This window comes from Fusarium keratoplasticum, chromosome 1 (genome assembly GCF_025433545.1).
Source record: "Fusarium keratoplasticum isolate Fu6.1 chromosome 1, whole genome shotgun sequence".
Lineage (NCBI taxonomy): Eukaryota > Fungi > Ascomycota > Sordariomycetes > Hypocreales > Nectriaceae > Fusarium > Fusarium keratoplasticum.
The window spans coordinates 3,856,054-3,873,432 of record NC_070529.1 but is presented as its reverse complement, the minus strand read 5'-3'; the positions used below and the strand labels follow the sequence as shown (position 1 = coordinate 3,873,432).

The following is a 17,379-nucleotide window of genomic DNA, read 5'->3' as shown; positions in this document are numbered from 1 at the left end:
GGGCCACCAGCGGCACCCTTCTAGATAGGTGCGCGCGCACACACACACACACACACACACACACACACCATCCATTATTCAAGGGAGAGTAAGCCGGTCCACCACGGCCAACCAGCAACCCCTTTGCGGTCGACCTGAGGTAGCCTTGCCATCTCTTGATGGCCACGTCAGTAATCATCGTGTTGCCAATTTCCCAGACCCCGCCTTGGTGAAGGCGTGCCCTTCATGTGTTTGGTGATGGTGGCATGGAAAAGGCCAACATTCCAAAGCCAGCAGCTAAAATTGTCCTCATTACCGACGCCAAGTGAGATCTCTCCGAGTCTACGAGCAGAACACGATGGCGGACAATATGGCAGACACGGGAATGACTGGGTTGATGGCACTTGCCCTCGTCTGTGAACAGGCATTCTCCAACAGTTCAGGCTCACGTCAACTGGTCGTTTGTTTACTAGGCCATCAAAAACTCTGGTTCGAAAGATGCCTCCACAACCACACGACGTGTTAAGAGAGAGGCAAAACACCAAGGCGGTGTGTGGCAGGAGCTTATTCCAAAGGAGAACGAGGCGCCCTAGCTCGGCGTCATCCTTGACAGTGGGTCAGATGGGCGACGCAGGTTCCCGTCCCTCGAGGCAGGGGTGGGCATGCTTCGATGTGGCCATGAGACTCTTCCGTTGGTCTGCGGTCGACTTCTAGCCTAGGACTAGAACTGCTGAACGGGCGTTCGCGCTGTTCAGCTTGCCACTAACCAGGCGCATTGATTGCCTAACCCTTGTCAACAGCACTCTTCGTCAGGATGATATAGGTGCTGGCTTCACGTACGTATGATGAGCATCTGATGTCTCTTGGCACTTGCTCGACTCCAGCACGGATCCATTTTGGGACGGTTCCCGATTTCCCCAACAAGTGTGCAGCTAACATCGGGCACTGCTGTTCCTTGCGAGCCCTTGCTAGTGTGCTCTGTACATTTTTGGTGCTTCTGCTACACGGCTTCGTCTAGGCCTAGGAGATGATTGAAGCATCCCTTCTTGGTTGACGCAATGATGGAACCTGAGGACTTGTAAAACAGCTCTTGAACCGTCTGGCGCCTCTACGACTCTTTATGTCCCTTGGGAAGAGAGGTGATGGCGTGGAGTTGTTCAGTCGAGAGACGGCTGCTCATTACGGATGCAAGCTCACTGTTTGGCGCCGTTAGGGATTGATCATGGCACCGAAGGGCCTGACAAGGCAATGTTGGGCTTGCCAAGGTGGAACTGGAAATGAGATTTGCACACTGGGGGACGCTCCATCACTCCCCAAATCTTGGGACTCCTTCTGCACAGAGCCGCAGGGTGGACCGCCCAGCTGCAAGAAGGCGCCGGGACGGGTCGGCGGTGGGGCGGAATGCCGGATGCTGGGTCCCGTCCGGTTGATGGTTCCGCGGCTTCCTACCGCCGCCGCCCGACAGCCTGGAGCTCCCGGAGGCCGATGGTTTCGCAAGGAGGATGGAATCGGCCAGGCGGCGTGTGAGTAGGCTATTTCTCCCACCCCCCCCTGTTGACCCTTTTTCTACTTTGCTATCTAAAACGGCTGCCGATCTCGGTCGGTTTTTTTCCCTTGTGATGACTCGTCGGTAGCTCGTCTCGAGTGGACACACCTCCCGTCCGTCGTCTCAATCATCCGACAGACAGCTTACCAAGTTCCAGCTTCCCTCCCCTCGTCTTTAATCTGCCGCCCGTCGAGCTTGACGCTTGAGAAAAAGTCCAATCATGTGGTATTTTGCGGTTTGGTGGTGTTTTCCTGCCCATGACAGCGCAGGGAGAGGTGAAAAAAAAGCTGCACCTCCCATTTCGTGCATGGACGCGTAGGCCTGGTAGGACTTTTGAGTCATCGTTGCTGATGAGGACACCACCACGTCGACGGCCGTTTGGACGGCCGCAAGCACGGAGTCGCCGTGACGAGCACCCATATCAGGACTTTGGATCAGATCACGAGAACGGGGCTCGCTGTAGGATCTAATGTTGGAAACCTTAAGATATAGGTATTCAGGGATTCAGACAGCATCGTGCGGGGCGACTAGGTATCCATCTCCCTTCTCGGGCTGACCAGGCATGTTGCGATTCCATTGAGATTCAGTGCGAAAGCGGTGTGTATTTCTTGGGCATTGGGTGTGATTTCAGGCGGGTAATCGGTTCGAGAATTGATTTCGAGGGTAAGCAGCGTTTTTGAAGCAGTGTGAACGGGCAGGATGGAGGGCAGAGACCCGTTCTATATAACTGCTACGTGCCTGGCTCGGATCCGCAACGGAACCTGAACTACGTCGGTAGATATGCAAGCTACGAGTATGTTCCGTCGCATTTGCGATGGGCGCCTCAATTGAACCGGCCATCTGTGAGAATACTGTGGCTGTGATTGCTGGGTCAGGCTCTGTTGCTGACAGTGAGTGTGTGGCATTCGGAACAGCCTTACCGATCGCGCATAGATAAGATCCCACCGCGGATAGATAAGACTTACACCAGGTCGTCGACCAGATTCATCAACCCAGATGACGACACTGGTGAGTATCACGGGCTCCTCGGGCGCCGTAGATATATCGTGGACTGGTTTATAGACTGTGAAGTTTGAGTATATATTGTCCGTCTTGTTCTCACATTATGAATCCCAACTACCACCCAGCATCAACTCTTGAGCACCTGTCCACTACCCATCTCCTCTTGTCCATCTACATACGCACCTTTCCACCAACCTCCTTCACACCTTTAAAATGTCAACCATGCAAAAGATCTTCGACGGCTTCCAGGAGCGCCAGACAAAACTTGAACAGTCCGAAAACCCTCTCTCTCACGGTGCAGCCCTCATTGAAGGCCAGGTCTCCCCATTGTACGAGGCCCGAATCCCCATCCTCGACCAGGGCTTCCTCCACAGCGATCTCACCTACGACGTGCCCGCCGTGTGGGATGGGAAGCTGTTTCGATTCGATGACCACTTGGACCGCCTTGAGGCGAGCTGTAAGAAGCTGCGTCTCAAGCCTCCCATGTCGCGGGATGAGATCAAGCAAGCAACGATTGACTTGATCGCAAAGAGTGGTATTCGCGATGCCTATGTCCAACTCATCGTTACCCGTGGGTTTCGCTTTGTTCGTGAGCCCGTGTCTAGCGACACCCCCGAAAGCAACTTCATCTACATCTTGGTGATGCCGTACGTTTGGATCATGCCTCCGCAGCTGCAGCAGTTTGGCGGCGAGGCCATCGTCGCCCGCACAGTTCGACGCATCCCACCTGGAGCCATTGACCCTACAGTCAAGAACCTCCAGTGGGGAGACTTGATCAGGGGTCTCCTTGAGGCTCAAGATAGGGGCTCGCAATATCCCTTCCTGACCGACGGGGACGCCAACATTACCGAGGGAGCCGGGTATAACATCGTCTTCGTCAAGGACGGCGCCCTCTTTACGGCCAGGAAGGGCGTCCTGGAGGGTATTACCAGACGAACTGTCTTTGATGTCGCCGAGGCGAACAATATTTCCATCCACATCGACGACGTACCGACAAGCTTAGCGTTTGAGGCCGATGAGATATTCATGTGCACCACTGCGGGTGGTGTCATGCCTATCACGAAGCTTGAGGGGAGCGCTGTGGGCAATGGGGAGATTGGTCCCATCACCACCTTGATCTGGGACGGGTATTGGGCTCTTCACTATGACCCTAAACACACCATCGAGATCAAGTATGAGGAATGATATCTTTGATGGTTGCGATATGAGGGTTCAAGAAGCTGTCGGGGAGGACTTTGGCGGGGTTATGCACTTGCTTTTTCTTCAGGGCCAACTGTGATAGCTTCGTCTTCTTTTAGCTGCTTCCAGTGGCTTGTTCTGGAATATGTGTCCTAGGTTCGGTAGTTTCGTGTTATATGATCATGAGCTTGATAAACAATGCTGGTGTTCTGAAGTTCGTCTCCTCTCATCGTGAAGATGGCCAAAACATGGACCTGGTATCCTCAATTCAACACCAGCGCAACCGGCGTCCGGCCATGAGCTATATCCTTGCATTTATAGAGTCCCGAACGTAACATCATGTTGCGAGATGGCAAGGTACAACCCATACGGCCCATACATCTGTGGATCCGGGTCATCCCAGAGCCTCTGTAGTAAATTCGATGCCCTAATACTGTGCTTCATTCGATATCTTGAGTTGCGCAGGGTGTGGGACAGCAATTGTTGCTGATCTTGTTGGGTGGTGCAAGAACCAGCAATGAGGAAAGGCCACATTAAAGTAGCCGTCCACTGAGACTGGTGCAACTTTCGACCGGAGCCGAAGACGATATCGACGTGGCTCTGAAACTGAGAGATGGTTTCGGGGCATGAGATGGATGAACCCTGCATCGCTGCGATCAGGTAGATTTTTATGCTGTGCCGTAGAGCCTCGGAAACATGTGTCATGGAGTCTTTGTCATATAAGTTGTGAGCTGTTGCTTGTGAGACATTCCAATCTTGAAGGCGACTCTGGATCGTATCATGAAGCTCTATGCAACCAGATGAAGGCTCATCAACACCGGCCTCTTGTTCAGTCAGTCTCTGTCCAAAAAGAAGAGATGCCTGCGGTATCAACTCAAAAAGACCGTGGAGACCAGCAAACATGATGCCAAACGTCTGGTAATGACTGAGGCTGTCGAGTGAAGTGACGAAAGGATCCAGAGGAAACGTGCGTTCAGTCAAGAGGCCATATGGAGTTAGACAGTTGGTGACGACGAGGTACGAGTACAGTTCGAGGCCGAGCCCGAAATGCGTCGTGAGATCGTGCGCTAAGGGAGTCGACTCCTGGTACTTTAAGATTTTGAGGATTATTTCTCGGCTGGCGCGGAGATGGCGAAATAGAGCTTCTCCGTTTACCCCTGAGATTGCCTATATGTCGAACTTGGTATTGACATGGAAGGACTAACAGTTGATAGGGACTGGTACTGACCTCAAAGTGACACAATATGACTAGAATCAAGAGTAACCGAACAAGTTTCCTAATGTCCGAGGCTTGTAGTTCTGAAAACTCAACTCGCAAAAGCCTAATGAGACTACTGTAGTGACACAACGTCGCTTTCTGGGCAGCTCCATCGGAATCGTCCTCAAAGTTCATGTGTGCTCCGCTAACAACCAAGACACTATGCATGAGTAAGTCGTCCACAGAGGCGGCGGGAATAATTTCGGTGATGAATGCGTTTTCGTTGGCCGGCATAGGAAGCATGGTTGCGGTTGTCGTGAGGTAGTGTTGAAGCAGGAGAGGGGATTCAGGGGTGAGTGTGCAAGATCGGGTGAGATGCATGAAAGATCCAAACGATATCGTCCATAAGCTTTCTTTCATTGGTTTCTCAGCTTCTGCAGCTCGTGAGACAATCTCACCAGAAGGAAAGGCCAAAGAGTCTTGAGTGTGAAGAGCAAGGCCACTCTGGCTGGGATCTTGCTGGCGTGGGCTTGGTGGTGATGACGTTCGATGGTTTTCTTCCACTGGCCAATTGCATTCAAGATAGTTCCGCCTGCAACCTATGCACCGTGGCCTCTCCTCGTTGCATTTCTTCCTCCGGGACCGACATGTAAGGCATCCGTTCCGCGAACGTTTGAACTGTTCCCGCCGACCAATGTACGGCCTGGACCGAGCGACACCCGGGACAGTCTGGGCACCCGCGGGTCCCGAGTCTGTGCCTGAAAGCGACATTTCTGTGGGCTGTTCGCGTTGCTGTTGTGAGATTGGCTGTGCAACTGGCGGCGAGAATGTGGAAAGGCCAAATCTTGGTAGAGAGAGGTCGCGAAATTCAGGTGGGACAGCGCGTTCTGTCTTATCTATCCGCTATCGAAGCGTGCAAGGATGGGTTGAATTGAAAGCTAGCCAGGGATGGTGTCCGCGGACCCCGAACGTCGGCACTTGGCGTCTGACCCCATAGTCTCTTTAACTGGTAGTTACAGAGTTATTTAAGTATAAGGACGGACCATATTATATTTTGCCCTTAAGGTAGTCATCTTTACTGAAATTTGTTATATAGAGGTCTTCAGACGAAACAGTGTCACGGGGTATAGTAGTAGTATTGTTCGAAGTCTCCCAAGTCTACTTCACTCTTTGCTCAAAGGACTACCAAGTCAATAGCCTGCCAGGAAGATTGTGTGGGTGTCTTTTATTAGACTGAAGGAACCAATTGAGCCCCTATTAAAATCCCACCCGGGTTGAGAAAAAAGTGAGACGGTCAAATAACTCTTTAGCCTATCCTCCTATAAAGATGATAGATGAAGTATAATGAAATAAGGGAAAGAAGCTCCAAAGCTTTACCCTTATTTTAATATATCTTTAGCTAAATATTATACTTGAGGAGAGCTAGGTAATTAATCCTCTTGATGTTCTGGTGTCTCATTTATTTCTTGAATCGCGTGAGTCCCAAGCAGCCTTCTTTAGCCTTGCTGGTTGCTGGGCCAAGTTCAATGGCTAAGGACTCACTCCGTAAAGATCTGGGATCGCCTTGGCTTGTATCAGGATACATAAGACAAGGTATCCCTGCCTTCTCAAAATGCGGGCGTAACGTTAGCTCCGACCTATCTGTTAGCTTCATCATGGACCATCATGACCAGTCGAGGCCAACCATGTGGCGCCTAAGGACGGGCTTGGCTTGCTCAGCCCCCTTCGCCATCCTCAAAAGAACTCTTTAAAGACTCCAACCATCACAACCGACGTCTAACTCGACAGCGGCAATGAGCGATACGCCAACCGCAGAGGCACAAGCTGCCGAGGATGACACCTTTGTGGCAGAAGCACTTAGCAGATTCGAACAGGAATGGCTTCCAGCACAGATGCAAGACAACAATGCCCTGGCGCTCGCCAACGCCTGGAGAGACTGCGACGATATGCTGTCAAGATTCGCCCGCGGCGATCCCATCACCTCTGACTATTCGGACTTTAGACTTGGTATCCGGACGCAGCAAGATCGTCTAAAGGACTGGGGAAGACAACTTGGTTTCCCACGCATGCTTGATCCGAACGATCATGGCCCTCTCGACCCTCGCCTCACAGTGCCTCGACTCACCCAGGGCGCATTTGACTTTCTCGACGACATTGTCAAGTCCGTCGCACCGCTTATACCCATTTCTAGAAGGCACATGAGGCCGGACCTAGGGTGGTATCTCGGGCCTCCATCGATGAGCTTGAGAATCAGCAGTGCGACGAGGTGGCATAGGAAGGATAAGAAGGCTTTCGTGTCTCTCAGTCGGGGCATCCGCGAATGCATCAGCTTGCTGTTTGTTTTGTTGGCTGATGCAGATGCCTATATCTTGCTCAACCCTGTTCCTTGGACTGCGGAAGGGCCTTCCAAGACCGAGGGAGTAGCGGAGACAAGCCATGGTGGATTTGCTAATAAGCCAATAACCTCTAGTATAGAAGAACCGAGTGAGGTAGACAAACCTTGCGGCGAGAAGTCTAGGGAGAATCCAGGCAGCCAGAAACCGCAGTTTTGCAACTTGACTAACGAGGATGATCATGAATCTGATGTCAAGCAACTCGACGACAAAGATCACCTCAAAGGCGCGCTACGAATCGCCATAGCCAGGGACAAACATCGTACCAATGCAACGCTGAGGTGGGAAGGCTTCAATAGCAAGCATGTCCAGGAACAGCAAGAGATGGAATACACCAACCCTACCCATCCATCTTGGTGTCAGTGGCCTCTTGCAGCAAACCCGTCCTAATGCTGACAGAGGCAGCATTGATGCATACCACAGCGGAGTCACCTAATGACATTGGAAACATGCAAAAGAGCTATAGTAAACAAGACAGCGAGGTACGTTGGTCTCGAGCCCCCTTGCTACCATTTCACCATGTCGACTGACCCAACCATGACAGGCCAGTCGCGAGTTCGAGGGGAAATGGCCCGGAACACGCACCATCTAAGGATTCGCAGCAGATTTGAGCGATTGGGAACGCAACAGTCAGCCTACATGTAAAGGAGACGGCACACACAGCACTACTGGCGTCGTTCCTAACCACAGCCTCGGCCAGCTCGTGGAATGGCTGGACGAACTACAACAGCGTAAAACATTACCGGAGAATAGAACAGAACAATCGACACTGGAGTACATGCAGAAGCTTCTCGGCCCGGACAACACCCGGTGTATCAAGGCTCCTACTTACGACTTGGACCATCAAATTCAGGATCTGCTCGTCACCTTGAATCGCGTCGATATCTTTCCAGACTATGACGAAGGAGTCTCTCCCGCCAAGATGTGGTTATCTGGCGACTCAACGAGATTAGAGATACTATTCCAGATGATTGTCGCATACGAACTAAAGCTGCGCCTCGAGCAAACCACAACCGACTTTACCACGAGCAACCAAGTCATGGCGGCGATGGAGATGGCAGGCCGATGGATCAAAGGCGTGCGCATCAAGAATGTTTCGGTACCCGAGTATGAACCGTATTACGACTTTGAGGAACTCATTCAAGATGAGCAGATCCACGGTCTCGTTCGATTCGCAGGGCTCATGGAGTGGCCTGGCCTGGCCGAGATGCGAGAATTCTTGGAACCTCAGGGGGCCACCGTTCTACCATCTGCAATGGGCACACACAAGCTTCTGGACTGGGTATTTGGAACCGTCTTGCTCGGCTCAGGGTACGTCTGCACCATCATGTCCGCTCTCGTACTCGCTACCCCGAGTCTTCTGCGTATGGGCGAGCCGGCACATCCCTCTGCTGGACTTGTGTTGGATGGACGATCATACTGGCGCTCCAAGCACGTCCTCGGCCGTGTCTTTGGAGGGATGAAGGGTGTCAAGGCGGCCAACGGTTGGGTTGGACCTTGTCCTCCAGTTCTGCCAAACGACGGCCAAGTTGTCAAACCTGGCTGGTGGCGGATCCGGGAGAAGGACGTGTCTTTTGACCAAGTCCCCGGCGCTCCAGCAGAAAATCCGCATTGTGAGGCTTCAGACGAGCAAGGCAAGTGGGTAGGAACACTTCCGCCTCGAAATTCGCCAACGAAGATCAAGTTCTCGGGCCTGCAGTTCCTAAGAGCAAAGGCAGTTAACCCCAGAGATGTGGCTGACGAGCCAAGAAGGGCTGTCTTGGCATTTAGTATCAACGAAGCACCGATAGCTTCACTTCTGGAGTTGAAATACAACCCAACTTTTGTCGCCGCCCCTCGATGTATCGACGGCCCACACCTCGTCGACCTGCGCGATCTGCCAGAACTCGAGCACGTCGTGGACGTGGCTGACATTGGAGACCCCTTTAAGTGTGTGCCTGAAGACGAGAGGGTGCTGATCATCGACGCTACGGGGGAGGGAGACTGCGAGCTACGGGCAAGGACGTGGTGTTCGATGGAGGGCAGGCATGCTGTCATCGCCATAGCTGGCGAGGGGGCTTGCTTCACCTGTGCTGTGAGAGCAGCTGGTGATCAGGGCTTGGGGCTTGGATGCCTGATATGGGTGTGAGCTCGAAAGGCAGTATGGTCGTTCACAGGTCGCCATTATCGAGTGGTCATAGTCTAGAGGGTTTTTATACAACGAAGCTAGCTTAGGAGTACGTGTCAGCTCTACACTGCGTTGAGCGGCAGATATGAGCCGTTTCTTCAATACACCTTGATCGGCCATTACTCCTTGCGAAGAACTCGTCCTACTTGTCCTTGTCCTTCAGATGATGTCACTTCTTCAAGGCCTATTGAAGACTCCTCCATCTCGCCAGCACCGCTTGCTGGTCACTGTCTAACGACGTTTTCAAGTCGTCCTCGCCCTGTTGGATGCGCCACTCAACAATGTCGTCAGACACGCCGCTCGAGAACAAGGCCCGGAGATGAGGATTAATGCTCGGCAACGAGTAAGCCGGGATACCAGAGATGTCTGGACCGAACTAGTTAGCCAGAAGAAAATGGAGGAGAGGAGAGGGATTTTACCAGCTGCAGGCTCAAGAGTTAGGCTGCGGAAGCCCTCAGAGACTTCGGCGGCATGACTGTTGCTCGGTTCCTGCTGCTCCTCAGTGTTGTATTCAACTGATCTGTACCTGTTTTTGTACCAATTAGCAGGAATTCTTAGAGACAGCGCCCCTATAAATAGGGACAGGGAGGTTTTCACTTACAGCTTCAGGTCCGAGTACTCCAGTTCACCAGTTCGGACAAGTACCGCCGCAGCAAAGGGGCTCAGCTTGACAGCCGTCCTCTTGACCTTCCATGCCGCACATCTCTCCGGAGCGGCATTGCACGCAAGATCGCGACTCTGGAGCTGGCGGTGGAAGCTCTTGCAGCCTTCGGCCGTTCCAGCCTCCCCTCGGACCTTGGAACCTAGCTCTTGGGCCCTGGCCTGCGTCTCAGGCAGAAGACAGTAGCGGATCGCTGCGGCAAGCTTCTCGGCTGTCAAGTCGGCGCATGGGATGGGCTCAGGCCCAGCACCGGCTTGACTCACCATGGCGCCCCAGAATGGCTGATCTCCGAAGAAGGGAACCACGACAGTTGGACGACCGGCCTTGATACTCGCAGAGCAGGTGCCTGCGCCGCCGTGGTGGCATACGGCCGAGACGCGGCTAAACAGCCAGTCGTGGGGTACGTCGCCGAGGATAAACACTCCCTCGGGCGCTTGACCGTCCTCGCCGATGCCGCCCCAGCCTTTGGATACAAGAGCCCGGACTCCAGCTAGCCGCACTGCCTCGAAGATGGTCTTGGTAAGCTCTCCAGGATTGTGGACAATGATAGACCCAAAGCCGATGTATACAGGCGGCGGACCGGCGCGAAGGAACGCATCTAGATCCGTGGGTGGCGTGAACGACGAAGCGAGGTCCAGGAAGAAGCCCGATACGTCAATGTTGTCACCCCAGTCCCCAGGTTTGGGGATTAGGGCCGGGGACCAGCAATATGTGTACGGGACACGCAGCCGCTCCAGCAAGCCAGGTGCCGACGTGAGTGAGATAGGGTCCAGCTCGAGCACCTCTGTTCTGAACCTGTTAATCACATCTCCGAGTCCCTTCCAGGTCATGAGATCGGCCATGGTGTACGACATATAGTTCGCCGAGGCTGCATCCGTCACTGCGTGCTGCTGAATGTTGGCCATTGGGTGAGGGAAGGCAGTTGTCGGTGACCACGGCATAGTGAACATGAGGTGAAGAGGGATACTGAGCCTTTCAGCGATATGGATGTGGGCAAAGCTGGGCGGGTTGGCGATGATGGCGTCGGCCACAAACGGCCTCTGTCCGTCGGTGGTAGTTTTCAAGCCATCGCCCACATCAATGCACGACATCCAGCATCCAGACATCGTCTCCTCAATGACACGACGTCGCTTGCTCGCCTCGATAGCTGCTAGGGCATTAGACTCAGGCCTGAGTCCTGGCTTCTTGACCATAGACGCCATGAGCTCGGCAGGATCGCCCCCGATGCAAAAGAACTCGAGGGCGTTGTCCTGGACAAAACTGGCAAACGTCTCGTGAGTGGCTATTCTCACGCGGTGGCCGTACGCCAAGAGGGCCTTGCCCAGCGCCACGAACGGCTGCACGTCGCCCCTGGATCCGACGATCTGGATCACGATGCTCATGGGCGGGGGTCCCTGGTCATGGCCAAGACCTGGAGGAGGAGGTCGAGACCAGGGACTCGCGTCGGGGTGAGGATCATGTTGTTGGTGTAGCGTTGGCGCATCCATGTCGGCCATGTAACTCATCCTCTTGCTAGGTGCCATCTTGACTCGGCTATCGCCTGTGATAACCAAGAGCCATGAGCATCAAGTCAAACGCCTTACGGACCTGAATGAAAAATGGAGAACACTTACTCGAGGCACTGGTACTAAGAGCTGAGCCCACGTCGGAGTGCTCAAGAGCAATGGAATCTTGTGGGTAGTAACTTTAGGGAGGCCGCTGCACTGTGAGTTCGTGATTTCTGAGATCCTGGGTTGTTGTTGTGGGTTCATCTTGGGAAGAACGGTCATGTTCCCAGGGCTTTGACCTGATACTGATTGTGATGGCAGTGATTCAGAGTCGGGAGTGACAAGACGACGAGTGGAGAGTGATTCACAGTGACAAGATGGTGAGTGAAGAGAGTGGGACAATATAAGCAACTAAGCACTCGACCAATATTAGACACGGCTCGTTTGAATTGTCGAGGTTAGAAAGGGCCAAGCTTTTCGATATTATTATGAACCCGAACAAGGATAAGATGTTATGAAGACTCTATCGGTGTCTTCCGTGATGCGGTCCTCTACTGGAGCCTCTAAATGAGTACAAAGGTTTTTAATTGTCGATAATAAGTAGATAAAAGTGCTTAGCAAAGGACTGGGTGTTTTTTGCTCAGACATTTGCCTGGTTAACCCAACTCTACATGTCTGAGAAATGGGACACCGTCCAGTGGCAGACCTCATGATATCCTGGTGAGCCCTTCATGAGGAGGCCAGCACCTGCAGACTAGCACATACGACCATACCCACTGGAAAATTCGGGATCCCGTCCGCTCTCCCATAGACAAGCCAGTGAGGGGCGGATTAGTAGTTGGGTCGGTGACGACCAGCGAATCCCCGCTGTTGTATGTTTTTTGCGTCTTGTTTCACTTTTTGCCAGTCTGCTCAGTGTTTTTCCAATTCGGTGCAACCATAATGCGTAGACTTGAGCTTGCAATTTCACGCCGTCCAAACAGATACACCTATGCCAGTTGGTTTGCATAAAGTACAGACTACTGAATGGCTGCGCTCTGCTCTGATGGGAAATCCCCCGTAAGTGTTGTGGGGAAGGTTGACTTAGCTTTCTGACGGCGTTCATCTGTGTGACCTTCAGGTGTAGAGCCTTAACTAGCATAGGTGATCAAGCCATGATAGCATCCTCGCCCTAATTTTGCTCTTTGCACGATCTCTGTGTGATGTCGCTCAACATTTAACATTGGATCGCTTCCGGGGCACTTCCGTTTCGAACCTCCCTGTACACCGGACACTTCCCCGGACGGCCAGCCCCCTTCAAGGTCACAGCCTTCAATCAGATTGATGAATCGCTAGGAACTTCCATTACTGCTTGCACACCCTCCTCTCATTGTTATTGGGCGCCGTAGTACGATTATCGCTTTCCTTGGCTGCCATAGGAGCGTCAGAGCCGACCGGCTTCACCGAGCCGAGTGGTCGAAGCGTCACGAATGCCGGGCACCCTGCGCTCTCTGAATACCTAGGTAGGTACTTGCGGCTCAGCCTAGCATGATGAGGGCAAGAATTGCCGCAAGCCGGTTGGCAAGTATGAGTATTATGATGCTGGGACGGCAAATCGGCGACGCCCAGGTGCAGCCGTCTCGCCTGCTCGCCGCGGCGGCCGGAAGACGCAAGGGCGCGCTTGTTTTCATTGTGCAACAGAGACTTGCTGCAATCACATGTGCCGGCAATGCATCGAGTCTTCCCCGGCGTCAATCTGGTGCTCCCGTTTGGTGAGGAAGCCGAGAAAGTAGGTAAGCAGTCAGCGGAAGACTTAAGGTGCATCCCGGTCCTTCACATTGGGGACGGGGAACCAAATACGTGCAGGTTCTGATGACGTGGAGTGGAGCGAATGCTGCACTGGGCTGCCGGTCCGGGCTGCCGGTCCGGGCTGCCGCTAAGGCGCCTACATGGTCTACTGCAAAGAAGGTGTATGGAAGGTCGCTGACCGCGTCGTCGAAGGTTTTCGGTGTGACACTTCCATTTATGGTATTCCGGTTTAATTGGATTGACATGAGCTATTCTATAATTGAAGCTACCTAATGTGACGCTACGTGTCGCTCTGCTGGACATTCCCCCAATAAGACAACAAATAAGGAAAGAAAAGCGGGAATGAGGTAAAGACAGAAATGCACCTCAGCGACGCTATATACCAAGAATCAACAAAGGCAACACAGCAGATTGTGAAAACCTCATCATGACCTCCATGCCATGGACTAAGAAGCCGTGGAGGTGACATCAACGAGGTCCAACTTTGCGGGGTGGACCGTGCCTTGCTTGTGGTCAGAAAACTGGGCTCCGGCCTCAGCCAAGAGACTTTCGTGTGGAGGTGCAGTTTTGTTATCGTGTGAGAGGGTGCAGTACAAAGGGTTGTCGAGGCTGATCCGGCACCGCGCACCTGGCACGCGGGAGGGGTCTTGGAGCGTTTCAGTGACAGGTTTGCCGCTCCCGCTGCACGTGTCGTTGAGGTACCGAAGCATTTGGTGCGATCTGCCCGGTTCCTGCTGTGGAGCCGCCACGATCTTGGCGCACTCCCGGGGGCTAAACCGCGTTAGGGGGTCCCACAAATTGACGAGTAGGTAGGGCGCAGCTGGCTTACACGCTGCGTGACTGGCCCGAGTCGTTGGACTCGACCGAGCCGTGGTCAGCCTTGAATGAAGTGGTAGACATTGTCGTTGGAAAGTTGTGAAGCTGATGGTGTTTTTATGTAGAAGAGCAGCTATTAGGGAGCCCAGAGAGGTAAAAACAACAGTAAATTCGGGCAGAGAGGGATACAAGGGCAAAGGATAAGCTGCAGTGCAGGTACTGGCCAGTACCTCCAGAGGGGAGGTAGGTATTCAAGGCCAGAGGAAAGAGAACAGCATAAGGCACAAAGACAGGCAGAGGTATGTTTGGTGAAGGCCGTATTAATCTCGTTTCGAATTGAAGTTGAGGTCATAAGCAGAATCTAAGGAGAGCGAAGCTGTGTTTTATAACACATTTTCAAATCTCGAGAAGAAACCAGTTGCGCGAGTGTAATGGATGAAGGCCGGGACTCGGGAGTTGTGGATGGTGCCCGGGCGCACAGCTGTGCTGTTCCATCCATGGCTGACCCGCGAGACGCAATGATTGGTGTACATGGGGGCCCGTCTTCATGTGGCTTTTTTCTTTGACAACGCGTCTCGTGTGGCTTTTTTCTTTGACAGCCCGTCTTCATGTGGCTTTTTTTTTTTTTTTTTTTTTTTTTTTTGAGTAGTGCTATTCGCACGAACAACTATTGCTACCCAGACAAACAAAATACACCCGCCAGTACCCCCGTCATCCTGCCTAGATCCCGGGTTTGGGGCGAAACCCCACCTGGTAGCCCAAGAGATCAGTGGACACGGCGCTACCATTTGCTCGGACGGTCACTGGAGGATGAGCAGTCAGCAACAGACAGACATATATACGGGCAGGCTGTTAGGGATAATCTACTGGGGCCTCGCGCACTAGCAGAAATCATGAACCCAGAGCGTTTCTTGGGTGCGTTGGTCGGTTATGTCTTTGCCGATGCTTCGTCTTGTTATTCGGGTTCTTACGCTCGGCGACATTGGCAGAGCAGTAGTCACTAATCTCTCGCAAACAGTTCTCCAAGCTACCCATCCAACGTTGGACGAAACGCATAAGAGGTGAAAGAAAAAAAGAAGAAAAAATAGATAAATAAAGACGAATACGCTATCCCTCTCTAAATTTGTGCATTCAAAGCGTAGGACTCGAGGAACGGAGCTTTCAGCCCTTCTCGGCCGAACTCTCGGCCGATAAGTCAGTCGGCCGAGAACTGATCACCAATGCCAGCTAGTTCCTTGTCCGAGATGGTGCTCGGCACAGCGACATTAAGGGATGCGCCCGCTGTCGGATGCTGAGAAACGGCGTCTCGGCAGGATTTAGATACATGGAGGGGGTTTTGGAGCCGAGCGTTGACGGGTTCCGTGGGATCGTGGAGATGGAGCGACGATCTCGTTGCCGCCCCATCTTGGAGCTCATCATGCTGGCTGCGATTAATCCTTGTTTCGCATCAGTGTCAGGCCCAAGGTCTCATCATCCGCCAAGAATTCGACGTACTCGCTGTGCTTTCCATTGATAGATGGGCTTGAGCCATGAACTGCATCGACAGAAGACCTGGTCATGATGTGTTCGTTGAGGGCCGTAGTGAGGAGATGGGGGCAGCCAGTCTCTCGAAGGAACTTCAAGACAACCCTGAAAGTTGGCCAGGGAGGGATCATATAATGTAATAGAGATAGAGAGGTAGGAGTACCGAGTGGATGAGAATTATTTGCTTGGGGAAGGCGAGATTGCCTGCCATCGAGGGGAATCCGGTACCCTATTTATGCTGCTTCTGGTAAGACTCGGGATGCATGGGTCTCTCCAACACGAAGGCCAAGTGCCAGTCAATGCTGAGGGAACAATAGCTTGGAAGAAGTGCAAGTCTAGTGGGCGGGCAGATGAGCCAGTCTTCCCGCCGCGTTGCAGATGAAGGCGCCCGGGAGCTCAAGACTCAAACGAGAGCAACCCCCCTAGCGTGTGATCCATGTGGAGAAGCTACTGCGGTACAATACCCTGTTGCCACGCGAGTGACAGGCATCAGGGATCCGTGACTGGGATAAGCTGGCTAGCTGGCTCGTTGAAACGGGATAGTGTGAACGACTGGGCCGCTTGACCCCTCAAGAATCGCGGGGTCCATCATGCGAGCTGTGCGAGCTGTAGGACTGGTCGATCTGTGCTCAAATTCCCTGCCCCTGATGCAGCACGTGTGCCTTTCGCGCCCGTCAACGATGGATAGAGGTGAGAGAGGAGCGGACCACTCGGACATTGCACTGTGCATAGGAACGCAACAATACGTAGCTCCAAGCTGATGGCAGAACACCCCGTACTGTTCCTGATGGATAAAAACTTGGTACTGCCTTGTTGTCCCGCCCCCACTGCCATCTAGATCTACAATCTCACGTCTTCCGTCTCCTCGACCCCCTGCCCAGCCTTTTTTCAGCTATGCTACCTCTCGGCACGTGTGATTACTCTATCCCCAACGGAACCGGAGAGAGCGATGTGACATTGGGCCGTGCACGAGGCAGAGAGGCGTCGAAACTTGACAGATAGCATTGATCCTGGATCAGGATAAGGGGTTGACTCGTATCACACGGTGCCGACGAACGGATGACGACGGACACAGGACGGGATAGGCGCTTCTCTGACCACCCTGAATTAGTTCCTAGACAGCTCCAGCTATAGAATGCTCTTCTATGAATGCTCAAGGGAGGTATGTACGGGCGCATGCTGCAGGTTGGGGAGCACAGCGCTGACGTTCGAGAAGACTCATGGAACTGTGTGATCTGCTGCACCCCTGGACCCGGCAACAAAGGTTCCATGCATACTTCCATGCCGGCTGGCCAGCTGAGCTGCGAGCTTTCGTTCTCCAGGTCGAGTCGGGTTGCACAACACCGAGTGGCTGGGTCCCTCGCGCGCCCGCATGCTTGCGTCTCTGGAAATGGACCTTCGGTAGCGGACGCATAGGACTGTATATGGGATGGGAGAGTGTGCCTGCTGACACTGGCCGCACGGCTACGCAAGTCAGTGTCCAATTGCTTTTTCTGCAAAGCCCTTGTTTACTATGCAGGTCTTTGAGGCCCGTCGTGTTCCTAAGCCTGCAAGTAACTACCTTCCGAATATGGATGAATCGCGCCAACCAGGCTGAGCGCTGTCATGCACTCCCTCCCACACGGGCGGGGCTCACTCT

General features: G+C 53.1%; 3 protein-coding genes across 3 annotated transcripts; 2 read left to right on the top strand and 1 right to left on the bottom strand.

The window, feature by feature from the left end:
* Positions 1-2,740: 2,740 nt before the first annotated feature.
* On the top strand, positions 2,741-3,712 carry NCS57_00116100 (uncharacterized protein; the record flags this gene model as incomplete). Its single annotated transcript, XM_053051233.1, has 1 exon — positions 2,741-3,712. The coding sequence occupies one exon, from the start codon at positions 2,741-2,743 to the stop codon at positions 3,710-3,712; it is 972 nt and encodes a 323-aa protein (XP_052919748.1).
* A 2,985-nt stretch (positions 3,713-6,697) lies between these two features.
* NCS57_00116000 (uncharacterized protein) lies at positions 6,698-9,425 on the top strand (the record flags this gene model as incomplete). The annotated part of the gene is made up of 3 exons (XM_053051232.1): positions 6,698-7,655; positions 7,703-7,779; positions 7,998-9,425. The coding sequence occupies 3 exons, from the start codon at positions 6,698-6,700 to the stop codon at positions 9,423-9,425; spliced, it is 2,463 nt and encodes an 820-aa protein (XP_052919747.1).
* Positions 9,426-9,648: 223 nt separating this feature from the next.
* Positions 9,649-11,648, bottom strand: NCS57_00115900 (Glyco-transf-28 domain-containing protein; the record flags this gene model as incomplete). Its single annotated transcript, XM_053051231.1, has 3 exons — positions 9,649-9,830; positions 9,884-9,990; positions 10,066-11,648. 3 exons carry the CDS (start codon positions 11,646-11,648, stop codon positions 9,649-9,651), a joined length of 1,872 nt encoding a protein of 623 aa, XP_052919746.1.
* Between the last annotated feature and the right edge of the window lie 5,731 nt (positions 11,649-17,379).